The sequence below is a fragment of the Primulina huaijiensis genome, chromosome 6, assembly GCF_012295235.1.
Source record: "Primulina huaijiensis isolate GDHJ02 chromosome 6, ASM1229523v2, whole genome shotgun sequence".
NCBI classification, from domain to species: domain Eukaryota; kingdom Viridiplantae; phylum Streptophyta; class Magnoliopsida; order Lamiales; family Gesneriaceae; genus Primulina; species Primulina huaijiensis.
This window is the reverse complement of record NC_133311.1, coordinates 15,536,503-15,554,375: the sequence shown is the minus strand read 5'-3', so window position 1 is coordinate 15,554,375 and position 17,873 is coordinate 15,536,503. Positions and strand designations below refer to the sequence as shown.

Genomic DNA, 17,873 nt, shown 5'->3' with positions numbered 1-17,873 from the left:
TATATATATAAAGAAGAAGAAGATGGATTTATGTGTGTGTGTGTGTGTGTGTGTGTGTGTGTGTGTGTGTAAAGAAGAAGATGGATTTATGTGACTGAATGGGAGAGCCAAGTTTTTTGTGCGGGATCACGTGAATGCTCATCGCCTGTGTTTGAGCAGTCCCATTGGCCTTTAGAGCAATAAAAAAAATAAATTTAATTGGGACAGTTTGGATTGCAAATAGACAAATAGTTTTTGTGAGCTCAATTATGATAATCAAGACGAGACGAGTAAAACTCCGGGGAGAAAACATTTCTGTGTCATGAATACTTTAGTTTGGTTAATTCAGTTACATTAGATTTTTAAACGAGTTTGGTTCTTTAAACTCAAGTATTTCGATCGATCTTGTAAAAACTTCGGTTGGGGTAGTCTGTTTTAAGGGTAAGATGAGTTTTAGTCTGATTTCCGAAAGAGTTGAATCGATAGAGCTGGGTGGATAGGTGTCAAATTGTGAACAATGTCTCGTTGTAAATTGGTTTGTATCAGTTAGTCCAATTTAAAGAGTATAATGAAGCAGGAGTATTATCGATCCAGAGTGACTTGGTGCTTGTTACTCTTAGTGATCAGTTGATCTGATTTTTGCTTCTGTTTGGTGTCATAGGAAACTGAGTTCCAAGCTACAGAAGCCAAAGCGCAAGCTCGCAGTTCGACATCAACGAAGAAGTCTAGAGCAGCGGAAGTGCACAATCTGTCTGAAAGGGTTTGTGTGGATTTAGGATATTCTTTTTCTGATTCTCGTGCTAAACTCTCTCTTGTTTTAGTGTTATAGAGGAGACTCGGTTATTGAATTGATTGAAGTTGTAACCGATGCAGAGGCGTCGGGATAGAATAAATGAAAAGATGAAGGCACTACAGGAACTCATACCTCGATGCAACAAGGTCAGAAAGCTTAGAAATTACCCCGGGGAGGGATTACAAAATATGTTTGGAGGGGCAAATTTTATATTTTTACCAAAAAATTTCATTTATCATGTACGTGGACTGTCCCTACTATGCTACTAGCCCTTCGGGATCCGCCCCTAATCACCCTGGTTATATTTTAAGAGGTCTCTAAGACATAAATATTGAATCGATTGTTTTTCCAAAATTCAGTCAGACAAGGCTTCGATGTTGGATGAGGCAATTGAGTACTTGAAGTCACTGCAACTCCAAGTACAGGTATAGTTTCTAACATCTTGTTTTCCGAACTCAATCTTGGGAAGTGAAGAAACCCTGAGATATGATAACTTTTGAGCTTTATTTAGTAAACCCGTCACATCTACTCAAACTCGTGAGAAGAAGCTGATGGAAAATGTACCTGCAGATGATGTCCATGGGATGTGGAATGGTTCCTATGATGTACCCTGGTATGCAGCAATACATGCCTGTAATGGGAATGGGCATTGGGCTGGGAATGGGAATGGATATGAGCATGAATCGGCCTATGGTGCCCTATCCATCTATGCTACCCGGTTCAGCATTGCCAAATCCAGCAGCAGCAGCACATATGAGTGCTTGTTTTCCGATGCCTGCATTTCATCTGCCACCAGTTCCTGTACCTGACCCTTCGAGAATTCAAGCTTCTAATCAGACCGATTCAAATTCAGCAGTTGCTCGCAATCCAAACCAGCCACAAATGCCAAATTTTAACGAACCATATCAGCAATTTCTTGGTCCCCACCAGGAACCACCATTACCACATGCAAGTTTACGTTGTCAAACGCTTAATTAGCGTCAGCTGTCGGATTACTCAGTAGATTACTTAAGAAAATACTTGCATGTCAACTTATGCAGCACATGGTTTTCGGGTATTTATTTATATTGATGGGTCCCCTCCACTTGTTTTGCAGAATCAAACCGTGGTACAATCCGTTAGCAAGCAGCCGAATAACAGCAAAGATATCGGAAACCCTTAGAATCATCAATCAGGTAGAAAATCAGTATAGTCATGTATTTCTTATATTCATAAAACATCATATTTACAAGCACTAAAAACTGTTGGATGTTCTCAAAAAAAAAAAAACTGTTGGATCTTATTAAAGGAATACATAATTATCTGAAACAAAAGTTTCAACATTTTCAGGTTGATTTCAAGTCAATCACATATGCAAGTCATTCGCCGAACTAAATTTTGTAAGAGAGTAGAGCACAAGCATAGATATTAGAGACCTAACCTGTACCTATTACCATAGCAGCAGTTTTCTTCTATTATTTCGGATGGATTGGAAACAAATTTCTGGCATTATGAGACTCAGCGATGCAGAATAATACGTCATGAACTTACGTGATACAACAACAGTATAGTCTTCGAGGATTAATAGCCTCTGGTTTGACAGTTAATCCTTTGGTTTCAGTAAAAATTTCTGTCCACCAAAAATCCCCAGAAAGCTATGAGGTATGCTCAGGTTTCATGGAGTAATGGCGGACAAGATCTGCAAATATGAAAATGCAAGTTAGCTTAAATTTATGAAACCAGGTTCATTTATAGCGTGTGAAGGACAATTTAACTAAAGAAAAACTGAAATTGGAAAGGTTATATTGGCGAGAAAAAGGTAATACCTTTTCAGTTAACCGTCGGAATTCCTCCACTTCCATTACTTTGTCAAGCTTCTATTAAAGTAGAAAAACACACCCAGCAATATTCACACACTCGAAAGTTTGCTTTGAGACTTAAATTTTTTGTTTTGATCCACCGTTTTGGAACATACAAACTTCATAAGTTTCAAACATCTATGGTTATCGTGCCCCCAGAAATCTGAATATCTATTTTCTCAAAAACTTTTCATTGATATCAAACTATTCAGTTAACAAAAAATGCTTTCAAATGCCTGGAGAAATCCTTTAGTTAAAACAAACAAGAGCGTATTCTCTATACATCCAAGTAAGATTGATTGAAATTACCTTCTCAGGATCCATGGCAGAGTCTATGTCACATATAAGTCTTAAGTTTCTCATCCTTTATTGCATCTCGTATTTCACTAGAAGAAGCTGCAGCAAAATCAAGAAGAGAGGTAACATAAGGATTCATTTAAACATTTTTTTGGAACTGCAAGCAACATGCCTCGAGTAAATTTCTCTTCAAACTCATTTCCAAAAGTTAAGCATACCCAATGTTGTAAATGGCGGGAGGCGGTGGCGGGGCAGTCGGTAACCGCCTACCACCTCGGCCGCTTAGGTGGTTGAATTTTTTTAAGTAATTTTTTTTATAAATAATCATATATAATAATGCAATATAATCACAAATATTCATCATTTTTTACGTAAGATGCGTAATTAAACGATGAGCATACCTGTAAACGATGTCACAAACCCTTAAGATGCATGCATCCTATAATCCATATCCACACAAACAGATGGAAACAAGCACGAACGTAGTAGATAGATAGGAAGCACAACTCTTAAGAGATTATGGCATTTGTTAAGACACACCTTTCCCAAACCTTAACATGAGAAATTGCAAAGAATGTAACAGCAAATATGTGATAATCTTACCAATCGACTCTAGTTGTACTCCTTGCAACACTTCACTTGGCTCCTCAGTTTCTCTGAACAACACCAAACGTATTCATAACTAGCAAATCAAATGCAGGTGGTCTTTTCAATAAAATGACCTCAGCATTCGACCATGAATTCCCTTTAGCAACTAAAATACAAAATACTTAATTTTGGAAAAGAAAAAGTACCAGTTGGCTCACAAACTTCGACTTTCACAGGATTTTCCAGTTTTTTTCAAGGAATTTCTCCGGAAACATCGCATAAGAAAACAGTTACAGGCATATACCCGAGCAGCGAATTCAAAGTAACGAATGCCAAAACTCTGGTAGAAGAATCGATTTATAACCCTACCTTTGTTTTTCTCGAAACACATCAACGAACAACTGCAAGAAATCAACAAAATCATTGCCTAAATAGATCAAATTAAGTCGAAAATCAAAATTTAGAAAATCGATACACATGGAGAAATCAACGCACTAGGGTATTAGACAGATGGAGCACTTGTATTTTGACTGCGCTTCCGCACAAACTTCACATTTTCTGGGTGCCATCATCCAATTTCAATAGGTTTTGCAAGTTCGGAGCTGAGTTACAGGCAGCTTCACGCGAAATCCTCGGTTCTGTTTGCCTTACCTTCGTAGACAATAGACAAGTTTCTTGGGCTTCTGGCCCGTTGCATAAATTGCCAATGCCATAATTCAGTCGCATTCGAGTAGAAACTTGTTTAAAATATACAAACTTACTGATTAGTTTCATTATCTTAATTTGCATTGACAGATATTATGGTATTTACTATTAAATATTCAAAGACTTATCTATATTCAAAGACTTATCTATACAGTTTGCATGGACAAATAAATAAAGTAAATATTATAGTTAGGTAAAGTCGTGAAATATTATTAAAAAAAAATCGTTTTTACGATAGGATCAATAAAAGTAAAAGCCACAAGTTAGCTCATTGGACACATATTCTAACAAACCAACAGAATAATGAAACTCCTTCACAACAAGAGAACTTTGGTAGAGAAGTGGAGAAAGCCACCGAAGGGTTTTTGAAATGTAATGTAGATGCTGCAACATTTCAAGAATGAGGGATATTTGGCTTTGGCTTTATTAGCAGAGACGATCAAGATTCTTGTGTGCGATGCTTGTCAAAAGATCAATGCATGGAAATGTTAGACCAGAAGAAGCAGAAGGAATTGTTGGTCTCACTTGCGGTAATTTGAGATAATAAAATCCGAAAATAAAGAATAAACTGGACACCGAGATTTACGTGGAAAACCCCTAAAAATTATTAGGGTAAAAACCACGGGCAAGATGAAAAGAATTTCCACTATAATATTTTGTGGTGTACAACTCACTCACTGTGTTTCCAAAGAGAACACACACTCTCTTAATACAAGAGAACAAACATCTCACAAATATTATAGAACTAAGCACTCAAATGCTTATAAGATGAGAGAAAACTCGAAGAAGGGATGATTTCAGAATGAAGGAGGGAGCTCTATTTATAGAACATCTGTCAGTGTGAATACGCGTTAAAAACGCGTATTCTTATTCAACACGTTGTCCCTGCCAACCCATTTTGAAAATTCTTTTTGCAGACATTTCTCCCACTTGGAGATTTGATTGAGAATCAAACACATCTCCACACATCCTTTCAATCTTGACATTCCTTGCTGCTTACGTTTTCGCTAGACCACTTGAGGATCTACAACACTCAAACTTATCAGTGTTCACTGGCTTGGTCAGAAAATCAGCTATGTTGTCCTTCGTATGAATCTTCTGCATATTCACGCTTCTTTCTTCTACTACTTCCCGCACAAAGTGAAATTGTACTCCAATGTGTTTCGTCCTGGAATGAAAGATTGGATTCCTTGCAATGTGCAATGCACTCTGACTGTCACAAAACAAGGAAACATTTTCTTGTTTGTGTCCAATCTCCTCCAATAACCTTTTAATCTATATTGCCTCCTTGCAAGCTTGAGTAGCTGCCATGTATTCTGCCTCTGTTGTAGATAACGCCACAACTGACTGCAGTTTTGAAACCCAGCTTACTGCTCCTCCTGCAAGTGTAAACACATAACCAATAGTAGATTTCCTCTTATCAGGATCACCTGCATAATCTGAATCGACATAGCCCCTGAGTGTAAAATCCGATCCTCCATAACATAATGCAGCATTCGATGTACCTTTAATGTATCTAAGGATCCTCTTAACAGTGCTCCAATGCTCTCGTCCAGGATTCGCCATATATCAACTAACTGCTCTCACTGCTTGAGCAATGTCTGGTCTTGTACAGATCATGGCGAACATCAAACTTCCCACTGCTGATGCATATGGTACTCGAGACATCTCAATCCTATCTGCTTCACTGCTAGGACACATCTCGGAGGATAACTTGAAGTTAACAAGAAGAAGAGTCGAAACTGGCTTACTATCTTGCATGTTGAAGCGTTGCAAGACTTTCTTCAAATAATTTTCTGGAAAAGCCAAATCTTTCTGTTACTTCTGTCTCGGTGAACTTGCATCCCTAGAATCTTGTTTGCTGGTCCCAAGTCTTTCATATCAAATTCCCTAGCCAACTGTGTTTTCAATCATTGGACATGATCTTTGTTGGGGCCTGCTACCAACATGTCGTCCACATACAACAGCAAAATAATATAATCATCACCAGACCTCTTGAAATACGTACAAGGGTCTGCACTCAGTCTGTTGTATCCAAGGCTCATGATATAGGAATCAAATCTCTTGTACCAACACCTCAACGCCTGTTTGAGACCGTACTGAGATTTGTTCAACCTGCAAACCAAGTTCTCTTTGCCTTTTTCCGCAAAACCTTCTGGCTGGAGCATATAGATTTCTTCTTCAAGATCTACATGAAGAAACGCCGTTTTCACATCTAGCTGTTCTAGATGTAGGTCAGACACCGCACACAATGTCAGCACCTCTCTGACTGTTGTAAGCCGAACCACAGGAGAAAATATCTCATTGAAGTCAATGCCTTCTGAAACGTCTACTCGTTTAAAAGTGCGGAAATATTTTTTTTTAAAGCTCACATTTTAGAAATAACATTTAAACGTTTCGAATGCATGTGATCTACAGAAAATATAATATTTAAAAATGATCTTAAAAATTTGACAGTAAAATCGTGCAGTTTAAAATAACCATAAACAAATAAAAATCTTAAAATCATCAACGTGTAAAAATGTTTATTTCCTTTCAATCTCATAAATCACAATGCGGAAAAACGTGTGGTCCTCGGGTCGTGTCGTCGCACCAGGTCTGCCTACTCAGAGTTCGACACCTCCAGTCCCCTCATCATTAAGCTCACCTGCATCACACATGCCTAGTGAGTCTAAAGACTCAACACACATGCACCGTTAATAGCAAATACATATACATAGCACACAGCAGTGAAAACTATCATACTCAACATACTTTTCATGAACTTTAAAAACGTAACATAAAAGTGTCGTGTAAAATCATGACGAGTCAAAATAGCTCATCGTTAATCATCATTCATCGTTTATCATTTATCGTTCATCATTCATCGTTTATCATTTATCATTTATCATTTATCATTGGTGAATTCAGTTCATTAGAGGTGACTATCGTACATCATCATTTACGATGGATCCATCATACATAGAACCGCGGTACCCGGCGGCTGTCGGATATCAGTGACATGATCACCCATCCACTGTGCCTAGACCTCATCATCAGCATTTACATATACGTCTTAAACATTTACATATACTTCGATAGCCACAACTAATTCCCGTCATTCAAAACATTATCATTTTCATCACTTATAAAAATCATGCACCAACGCAATTTTCTTTAAATTCAAGCATACGACGTATATCTTCATAAAATCTTAAAATCGTGAACATGATGCATAAAAATTTAAAATATCATAAATTTGTGCTCAGGGCGCTGCCAGGACCAAAATCTCACCCCGAGTGCAAAATGACTATTTTGCCTCTGGAACCCAAATATTATCATTTCACTCCTGGACCTCTAAAATTGATCCGAAGCTTACCAAACTTCTTAAAATATCCCAAAACATAATTAAAATCATTATTAGACGTAAACTCGAGTTTAATACCAAACTTAATCGATTCGTTTTAAGACTTGGACCGAGGTCCCGGTTTTAACCCGAATCGACCCGAAACTCAACATAATTTTTTTCTCAACTTTGAATCATAACTTAAACATCTCATTCTACAACATTTACTACTTAAATTATGTCCTTAAACCCACAATCTTTCGGCCACTACCTATTGCTCTAAATTATAATTTTGGTCACCTCCTCTTTGTCCAATCATCAAGCTACCCATGTCTCCTACCCTTACACTCCCACGGTCCTCTCTTATACTCCCACCTATAAAGCCCTTAAGACTCACCATTAGGCCCTTAATAACCCCTCTAAACTAGGCCAAACTCAAACAAAAAAAAACGCTGCACCACCCAAAACCCACGCTGCGCACCAAAAAAAACCCACAGCCACTCACTACCATCGATCCCCCACAGCACCAGCAACTCACGGCTCACTCCAGGACCTGTCACGGACCCATGTGGGTCAGCTCCAAGGCCAAGGACGAACCATGCACCGCTGCGACTCCCATTCGCTCGATCTACACCAACCCCCTTCACGCAGCAAACAAACATTCAGCCCTTCAACTTACAACCCCAACTCGCTTGCTAATCCTTGAAACAACATCCTGTCACCAATATCATCCTCTTAACAACATAACACAGCAGCCCCCTTGCACACCAACGAAAACGTGAGAAGTGAGCAGCAAATGAAAGAATGCAATAAACCCATGAAAATCCACTAATCCTCTCTACCCATGCTTGTACCGAGAGTTTTACATGCATACACACATACACATCAGTAATATAACATGCGTGATGCAGAAAGGAGGTTGCAAGCGTGCCTTGTTGATTTGGAGTGCAATAACGAGACAAGGGAATCCGGATGACTTTTTCGTTTGCAAGAACAAGAGAAAATCGAAGCCTTCAACTGTTGAGTTCTGAAACCGAGGGTGGGGAATGCTGAAAGGGGGTGTCGACTGTGTAACGTAAATAGGTTTAGGGTAATGGTTTGTTATAATATAATTGAATGGTTAATCACACAATTAATGGGCCCTAAAAAGAGAATTAGGGGTTTGAAAAGGGTTTTAAGCCCAACAAGTTTGCAAGTAGGTCCATTAAATCCAAACACACTCCCGAAAAATATTTTGTGTTGAAAAGGTTTTGAAAATATTAGCCGAACCCTTAAAAAGTCCTCCGATTTGATAATATTTGCGTACCGTTAAAAATAGAAATATTGCGGGTAAAAATACCCAATAAAATCCCATTTTATGAAAATACCTTTAAAACACTTTAAATTAATTTATAAAAATAATTCGTATAATAAAAATAATTTTACTGAAAATTCTCCGGTCTCCGATCCTCGTTCGAACGTGAAATGCACATAAAAACCCTAATGCGTGAACTTTTTAAAATTTTATGAAATAATTCCTATAATGCAATAATAATGCATAAAAAAATAATTTAACACAATTTAATAAAATAAACATGCATTTTATGCTTTAAAAGAATTTGCTAAAATACCAAAGAAATTTAATAATTTGCATGCATGTGGTTCACGTGGACTTTCCGATTTTCGGGACGTTACACCTTCTTTCTGAGCATACCTTTTTACCACCAATCTAGCACGATACCGCTCCACTTGGTTATTGCCATCACGCTTGATCTTATAGACCCATCTGTTTCGAATGGCTTTCCTTCCTCGTGGTAGTGTAACAAAATCCCAAGTTTGATTCCTATCTAATGCTTCCAATTCTTTTATGCATTGCTATCATCCACAAGGATATATCCGAGCTTTGAGTAGCTTTGTGAAAACTCGATGGCTCATCATCCTCTGATAATAGACAATATGCAATATTGCTTTCAGTGACATAATCTGAAAGCCAACCTGGTGGTCTTCTGTCCCGAGTTGACTGCCTCACATTGGAAAGTTCAGACTCAACTTGTTCTTGTTCTTCGTGCTCTGGTACTGCTTCACAAGAAACTTGACCTTCGTCCGTCTTATTTTCCACCTGAAATATAGTAATTTCTGAATTTGGTGTGCCTTTGTCTCCCTTTACTTTATCTTCTTCGAAAATAACATCCCTGCTTTAGGATCCCACAAGCGAAACCCCTTTACTCCATCAGCATAACCCAAGAAGATACATTTTCTGGATTTTGAATCCAACTTCGATCTTTCTTGTTCATTGTACAGAACATACACCGGACTTCCAAATGTATGCAAATGAGAATAATATGTAGGCTTCTCAGTCCACATCTCCATCGGAGTCTTCAGATCAATCGCCACTGAAGGAGAACGATTGATAATATAACAAGCGGTTTTGACTGCTTCTGCCCAAAATGACTTGTCTAGACCCGCAGTCCTCAACATAGCTCTTGGTCTGTCTAACAAGGTTCTGTTCATCTGCTCCGCCACTCCCTTCTGTTGAGGTGTGTAAGCCGTCGTGAATTGTATTTTGATGCCCTCATATTGACAAAATGCATCAAACTCGTCATTGGTATATTCACCTCCATTGTCAGTTCTCAAACACTTGATTTTCTTCTCAGAATCAATTTCAACCCGCGCTTTGAAATCTTTGAAGATTTGGAAAACATCTGATTTCTTCTTGATTGGATACACCCAACATCTCCTAGAGAAATCATCAATGAACGAGACAAAATACCTCGCTCCTCCTAGGGATACAACCGGTGCTTGCCAAACATCCGAATGAATCAGCTCCAATATGCTTTTGCTCATGGCAGTAGAAGTGTCGAACTTTAATCTGTGTTGTTTACTGGTAATACAATGCTCACAAAAGGGTAGTGACACTTTTGTAAGTCCCGGCAACAGCTTCCGTTCTGAGAGAATTTTCAACCCCCGTTCTGACATATGCCCGAGCTTTCTATGCCATAACACTGTTAATTCTTCTCCTGAACCATTTGATGCAACAGCTAGTTCTGCCTCTTTGTGTGTTTCTCCCAAAAGTACATACAGATTTGCAGCAACCTTTTCCGCTTTCATAACCACAAGCGCGCCTTTCACAATTTTCATGATCTCATTCTCAATACGAGTTTTGCTCCCGATGTCATCCAATTGCCCCAAGGACAAAAGATTTTTCGTCAGTCCTTTCACATGTCGTACCTCCTGTATGGTGCGAATGGTGCCATCAAACATTTTAATTTTGATAGTACTGACCCCAGCGATTTCCAAGGCATGATCATTTCCCATAAATACAGATCCTCCTGAGACTGGTTCATAATGATCAAACCATTCTCTCCTAGACGTCATGTGCCACGTCGCTCCTGAATCCATAATCCATGTCTCACAAAATTTTTGCATGCCTTCTGCAACAGTTGCTGCTTCGCTGAATAAAATTTCACCACTGCCTGAAGTACTGGCCACATTTCCTTGAGAACTCTTCTCGATACTCGTACACTTTTTCTTGAAGTGCTCTTTACCGCCACATTTAAAGCAATATATATTTTTCTTCTTACTTCTCGACTTTGATCTACCTCGTCTTTGGCTTCCACTGGAGTCACGATCCATAAATCTTCCTATTATCATCGGTAAAACCTCTGCCTGCTTCGATGTTACCAACCTATCTTCCTTATTCTTGCGTCGGCTTTCTTCTCTGAGAACCGCAGTTAAGACATCTTCGAATCTTAGAAAGCCCATAAGAATATTGTTGGTTATGTTGATGATAAGTTGATCATATGAAGCTGGTAGACTTTGAAGTAGAAGCTCCGCACGTTAATTTTCCCCAATTTTATGCCCCATGGAAGTGAGATGGGCAAATAGAGTATTTAGTGTGTTGATATGGTCGGTCATCGATGAGGATTCCTCCATCCGAAGAGTATAAAGCCTTCTCTTTAGGAAAATCATGTTGTGTAGGGACTTGACCTCGTACATCTTTGTCAGAGTATCCCAGATAACTATGGCTGTTTTTATCTCAGAGATACTTGACAAAACTTAGTCTGCTATAGCCAAGTGTAGATTGGCAACAGCGTTGTCATTCATCTCATTCCACTTTCCATCATCTGTAATCTCCACCGGTCTATCTCCAATAGCCGCCAAGCAATTCTCCTTTCTTAAAACTGCTTGTATCTTTATTTTCCACAGCATAAAATTGCTTCAGTTGAATTTTGCTATCTCGTACCTGCCCTCCTATTATGTCTACAGCAATTTAGTAGACTGGATAAAATAATCCCGTCTTAAATAAAAAATCTCAAAAAATCTTTTTTGTTGTGGAAGATCAGTCTAGGCTGCAACCACAGAGCATACTCAGAATTTTTAAGAAATTTTAAACCAAAGCTCTGATAACACTTGTTGGTCCCACTTGCGGTAATTTGAGATAATAAAACCCGAAAATAAAGAATAAACTGAACACCGAGATTTACGTGGAAAACCCCTAAAAATTATTAGGGTAAAAACCACGGGTAAGATGAAAAAAATTTCCACTATAATATTTCGTGGTGTACAACTCACTCACTGTGTTTCCAAAGAGAACACACACTCTCTTAGTACAGGAGAACAATCATCTCACAAATATTATAGAACTAAGCACTCAAATGGTTATAAGATGAGAGAAAACTCGAAGAAAGGATGATTTCAGAATGAAGGGGGAACTCTATTTATAGAGCCTCTGTCAGTGTGAATACGCGTTAAAAATGCGTATTCTTATTCAACACGTTGTCCCTGCCAACCCATTTTGAAAATTCTTTTTGCCGACAGGAATTGCCTTACATGAAGCAATAACACGGATAAAGTGTCTAGAGTTGCACCATGTTATTTTTGAAATAGATGCGAAGAAAGTGGCAGATGAAACCAAGTCAGTGAGAAAAAATAACTCTTCTTTTGGTGTTATCATTGATTAATGCAAAAAACTATTACAGAAGAACAAGATTTATTCTAGAGGTATCTTTGATGTATGGTTCTAATGGAGATGAATAAATTGCATTTTCAAAAAAAAAAAAGAGTGTGTTATAAATTTTTTTGGATTTTTTTATTATAAAAATATAAAAGTTCAAAATTAAAAATATTACGAATATAATTGTCGGCAAAAACTTGTGTGAGACGGTCTCACAGGTCGTATTTTGTGATACAGATCTCTTATTTGGGTCATCCATGAAAAAATATTACTTTTTATGTTAAGAGTATTACTTTTTATTGTGAATATCGGTAGTGTTGACCCGTCTCACAGATAAAGATTCGTGAGACCGTCTCACAAAAAACATACTATGATTGTCTTACGACTCTAATGAATTTGACAAATAGAAGCCTTTAACAAACGAATAGGAGAATAGTTCTTAAAAATTGTAATGAGTTCGATTTCAAATAAGTTGATTTATGCATAAAGGTTTATTCTTTAAATATCTCATAAATCCCTTTATTATTAAGGGTGTTCAAATTTCGGATAAAACCGAAAAAATCGAAAACTCAAACCGAAAAAACCGAACACTGAATCGAACTGAGAATCAAATTTTATAATTCAGATATAAATATTAAAATCAAAATTTATTTGGTTCGGTTTCGGATTATATATGTCAAAATCGAACTGATCGAAAAAACCGAAATTTAATTAAATTAATAATTTTATTTTTATTATATATTTTTTGAGATGATATTAGTGAATGATGAATTATTTTGAATAATATTTAGTTGATTGTTGTTTATGTAATTCATTTAGATTTTATATTTAAATATTTTATTAAAAAATCACGTAAAAAATTAATATATTATATTTTACAATATATTTATCTTATTAGTTTAAATAATTGTATCAAAATCAAAATAACCGACAAAAATAATCGAACTATTTCGGTAGAAAATCGAATGGAAACGAAGAAAAATGATTCAGATATCAGATTATATATTTGTAAACCGAAAAAACAAACAAAAAACCAAAAATCGAACCGAACCGATCCGATCCATAAACACACCTGTTTTTTATTATGTTGCTTCATGGTTTCCCGAAAGCAACGACCACTCTTTGTCAGCTGCGATAAAAGCCCTAATTTGAAGTCTTAATTTCACATTTGAAATCATGGGTAATAGCACTTCTGGTGGTTTGAACCGGCAACTCCCGGGGGATCGGAAAAACGGCGGTGATAAGAAGGAGAAGAAATTCGAGCCGGCTGCGCCACCGTCTCGTGTGGGACGGAAGCAGCGAAAACAGAAGGGTCCAGAAGCAGCGGCTCGGCTGCCGACGGTGAATCCTTTGACGAAGTGCAAGCTACGGCTTTTGAAGATGGAGCGAATCAAAGACTATCTGTTGATGGAAGAGGAGTTCGTTGCCAATCAAGAGAGGCTGAAGCCGCAGGAGGAGAAGACTGAGGAGGACCGATCGAAGGTTGATGATTTACGGGGGACGCCCATGAGTGTTGGAAATTTAGAGGAGCTGATTGATGAGAATCACGCCATTGTATCGTCGTCCGTGGGGCCAGAGTACTACGTTGGGATCTTGTCGTTCGTGGATAAGGATCAGCTCGAGCCTGGATGTGCTATTCTTATGCACAATAAGGTATTGCTTGTGCTTTGATTTGTTGAGTTGGAGTTCTTGAATTTGGAGATATGGAAATGGGAAATTAGGGCTGAATTGGAATTGTTGTCCGAAATGCTCTATTTTTTTGCTCGTTTTCTACCATTAATAATTTAAGATAAAAGTTTTGAGTGGTAAGAATTTGTTGCTATGCATCTTAACGAAAATACTTGAATTAGCTAAATTTTTTGAATTGGAAATTTTATTTTTTTGCAGGTCCTTTCTGTTGTTGGGCTGCTTCAGGATGAAGTTGATCCAATGGTATCCGTCATGAAGGTTGAAAAGGCTCCATTGGAGTCTTATGCTGATATCGGTGGGCTTGATGCTCAGATTCAGGAGATTAAAGAGGCGGTTGAGCTTCCATTGACTCACCCTGAATTGTACGAGGACATTGGAATTAAACCTCCTAAGGGCGTCATCCTTTACGGAGAACCTGGAACTGGAAAAACACTGCTGGCAAAGGTTCGTATGTTTTTACTTTCTTTAGTTAGTTTCCTATTTCTTCCGTTATGTATTTTGAGATCCATATGTCTTCCGATGAATGGTTGTATGTAATGGGGGCCTTGTTGTCAGCATCAAGATATTTGTTTTTCAATGGCCGAGTTCTATTTGTTTTTTTCTGGATTTGTTACCGTGGGGGGGATAGGAAGTAGCCTTGTATTACATCGGCGACCACTGTTTCGTTGATAACTACTTTTTGGGGTACATACTGGTGATTTATATGAACAGGAACAGTTGAAACTTGAACGTATTCGAAGCATGTGGTGACAATATCAGCTGTAATTTATATGCAAAATTTTTCTCTCAAGCTGGATAACCTTTTTTACAACTTTATTCCGTATGGGGCTGAGTGAATGGATCCCAAGACAAATGCTGTGGAATATGAAGGGTTCTGAGTGAATTTGTTTACAACAATGTATGATTGCGTAGTATTGTGGATGGCTCCTACCATGGGCATGATCGATGGCTCATGGCTGTAGGATTCAGTTATTGTTAGTTGATTGGCTCCATTAATAATCAGTTTTATATCACATCTGGAAACAGTTGAGCTTGAGGCATGGTAATTTCGTATCCTTTTTCTTCAGGCTGTGGCAAACTCTACATCAGCCACTTTCTTGCGTGTTGTTGGTAGTGAGTTAATTCAGAAGTACCTGGGAGATGGTCCAAAATTGGTGAGAGAATTGTTTAGAGTTGCTGATGACCTCTCTCCATCTATTGTCTTTATTGATGAAATTGATGCAGTGGGCACAAAAAGGTAAATTTTATATGGTCAGTGGGCTATCACTAGGCACGGTTATCATCAATGCAATTATCGGAAAATACTCTCTACAGGTATGATGCTCATTCCGGCGGTGAACGTGAAATTCAGAGGACTATGTTAGAATTGCTGAACCAGTTAGATGGATTTGATTCAAGAGGAGATGTTAAAGTAATTCTTGCCACAAATAAAATCGAAAGTCTTGATCCTGCCCTTCTTCGACCTGGTAGAATAGACCGGAAAATTGAATTCCCTCTTCCAGATATCAAGACAAGGAGGCGTATTTTTCAGGTATTTATGGGATTATTTGTGATAAATGTAACACTGGCATGGGTATCTGGATGCCAACATTTTTTATGACTGTAAACATCACTCAATAAGTCTCTTGTTTGATGTTTAGATACACACGTCAAGGATGACGTTGGCTGATGATGTCAACCTTGAAGAATTTGTTATGACCAAGGATGAGTTTTCTGGAGCAGATATCAAGGCTATATGTACTGAAGCTGGTCTGCTTGCTTTGAGAGAGCGTCGCATGAAGGTAAGCAAATCCTTTTACAAGGAATAATTTGGATGGAATCTTTTGTGTTAATTAAATATGAAACTGGATATTCGTTGCTTATAACTCATGCCCATGATGAATGCAATATTCCTGAACTTGTGAATGTAACGGAAGCATATGCAATGTTATGGTGCTTATTGTTTTGCTCTCGATACTATCACTAAATATGATGCTGAAGTCAGTGAAGTGCAGAGATCACAAGATCTTTGTGAAGTGAAAACATCTTTCAATTCACCTTATTCTGAAAATGGATATGAAATTATCCAAAACATACGGTTTTCTTGATATAAACTAAACATGACATCGTAACACCATATCAGTATCATCAATATTGGGTGCCTGGTGTTGGACTGTTGGATATGAAAAGTTCTAAAGACTTAAGCCCTTTAATATGTATGGATTTGCTTTATTCCGGTAATCGATATCGAATTTTTCCTTCATATGTAGGTGACACATGCCGATTTCAAGAAGGCCAAGGACAAGGTTATGTTCAAGAAGAAAGAAGGCGTACCAGAGGGTCTTTATATGTGATGATTATGAAAGGGGAAATATAAATCACTTCATTACACTTCACTTCTCTATTTGTAGAGTTTATCAACGTTCGTCTCTTGATTTCACATGTACCTGAATGTTTTATTTGACAGCAATTTGGTTCAATGCAATAGCATTCTCTTGTGCTGCGGGGACGCAATTAATTGATCTTCTAAAACGATATACTTTTAGTGCAACAGTAAATAGATTCATTGGTTTATGCTGGTTCTTTTTATAAATCAATTAGATTTTATTCAAATAAATAAAGTTAAGCACATTGAATATCTATATTACGTTTATATTTGTGAAGGAGAGGGAAGTATATATAGTATGATTGGTTATTTTTGTCAAGTAAATATTTATATTATTAAAATTTTTATAATATACATACATATATTTGCATGTACAGCCAACATGGTCGCTCATTTCTTGGCGTCGCATGATTTTGTTAGAGACGAAAATATCTTGTACGTATAAGGACTTTTACCCACTGTATATCAGCAAATATGTAACACTCGATTTAATAGAATTATGATGTATTCCGAAAAATAATGGAGCAAAGGATTTGCTCATGAGACACCCTATTTGGAGATATATGTTTTCTTAATGTGTTTACGAAAGAATATTTTCCAATTTTAAAAAATAAATGAGTTGTTACATAAAAATCATTCTTATTATATTTTTTTTAAAAAAAAATTTAATTTCATAAAGTATTTTTTAAACCATAATTTGTGTAGTCGAATTGGTCCGATATTGTCTAGGTTTCAAAATTTCACACCGAAGCATGCCGAAGCATAATTCTTAGCATTTAAATTTTCTTTCTACAAGACTGGCTCTAGTAGAGATTTTTGTTTATTTAATAAATTTTTTTTTATTTAACCAACCAAAGGGAAGTACTGGTGAATACAAAGAATGGGGCTAAAATCAAAGGTAAGCAACTTGATCCTGCAGTCTCCTGTTGTTGGATTCATTTCCCAAACCTCCCTCGAAAACTAAGAGACAAACTACTGCCCAAACGTTTTAGATCTTTGACGGGCACAAGAAAATAACAAATGGGATACGTCAATTATATGTGTACGTGGAACAATTTTAATACCATAAATATATTTTAACATACTTAAAAACTGTACATATACAAACAATAATTTTATAATACTAAATAGAAAATCAATAATTATTTTAATATCAATCATAAACAACTTCTTGAGTAACTCTTTTTTAATTAAAAATAATTTTATTCCATTTAGTATAACAAGAGGCGAAACATGAGAGGAGACTAGCTTCCTATAATTATATATAGGCCTAATCTGCTATTGTTAATAAACTAGCATATATGTGGAATTAGGGGAATTAATAAATATAATAATTGAACTAGGCACATAAAAAATATGAA

General features: G+C 37.1%; 2 protein-coding genes and 2 long non-coding RNA genes across 7 annotated transcripts in view; 2 read left to right on the top strand and 2 right to left on the bottom strand.

Annotated features, from left to right (window-relative positions):
• LOC140979670 (transcription factor PIF1-like) overlaps positions 1-2,390 on the top strand; it is an 11,444-nt gene extending 9,054 nt beyond the window's left edge. Inside the window, exons 3-8 of the mRNA XM_073445176.1 lie at positions 641-739; positions 853-918; positions 1,132-1,197; positions 1,343-1,720; positions 1,869-1,947; positions 2,102-2,390. Coding sequence (XP_073301277.1) covers positions 641-739; positions 853-918; positions 1,132-1,197; positions 1,343-1,720; positions 1,869-1,934 — 675 coding nt within the window. The 3' untranslated portion in view covers positions 1,935-1,947; positions 2,102-2,390. The remainder of the gene's footprint in view (positions 1-640; positions 740-852; positions 919-1,131; positions 1,198-1,342; positions 1,721-1,868; positions 1,948-2,101) is intronic.
• LOC140979672 (uncharacterized) lies at positions 1,011-1,572 on the bottom strand. The gene is made up of 2 exons (XR_012175791.1): positions 1,337-1,572; positions 1,011-1,251 (listed from the first exon to the last, which is right to left on the bottom strand). It is a non-coding gene; the product is annotated as an uncharacterized lncRNA (long non-coding RNA).
• LOC140979671 (uncharacterized) lies at positions 2,273-4,193 on the bottom strand. 4 transcript variants are annotated; one of them, XR_012175790.1, is made up of 7 exons: positions 3,991-4,193; positions 3,865-3,896; positions 3,702-3,758; positions 3,511-3,563; positions 2,920-3,006; positions 2,578-2,773; positions 2,273-2,450 (listed from the first exon to the last, which is right to left on the bottom strand). It is a non-coding gene; the product is annotated as an uncharacterized lncRNA (long non-coding RNA). The 4 variants fall into 4 exon arrangements; XR_012175787.1 differs by having other exon boundaries at positions 2,578-3,006; XR_012175788.1 differs by lacking the exon at positions 3,511-3,563 and having other exon boundaries at positions 2,578-3,006.
• A 9,349-nt stretch (positions 4,194-13,542) lies between these two features.
• Positions 13,543-16,644, top strand: LOC140979669 (26S proteasome regulatory subunit 4 homolog A). Its single transcript, XM_073445174.1, has 6 exons — positions 13,543-14,111; positions 14,346-14,591; positions 15,215-15,384; positions 15,462-15,678; positions 15,788-15,928; positions 16,397-16,644. The coding sequence occupies exons 1-6, from the start codon at positions 13,635-13,637 to the stop codon at positions 16,478-16,480; spliced, it is 1,335 nt and encodes a 444-aa protein (XP_073301275.1). The 5' UTR covers positions 13,543-13,634; the 3' UTR covers positions 16,481-16,644.
• The last annotated feature ends 1,229 nt before the right edge of the window (positions 16,645-17,873 follow it).

Bases quoted from the DNA above. Each gene is read 5' to 3' on its own strand.
- LOC140979669 (XM_073445174.1), top strand. From the start codon at position 13,635: ATGGGTAATAGCACTTCTGGTGGTTTGAACCGGCAACTCCCGGGGGAT. The intron at 14,592-15,214 runs GTTCGTATGTTT...CTTTTTCTTCAG, and splicing joins GAAAAACACTGCTGGCAAAG to GCTGTGGCAAACTCTACATC. The intron at 15,385-15,461 runs GTAAATTTTATA...TACTCTCTACAG, and splicing joins GATGCAGTGGGCACAAAAAG to GTATGATGCTCATTCCGGCG.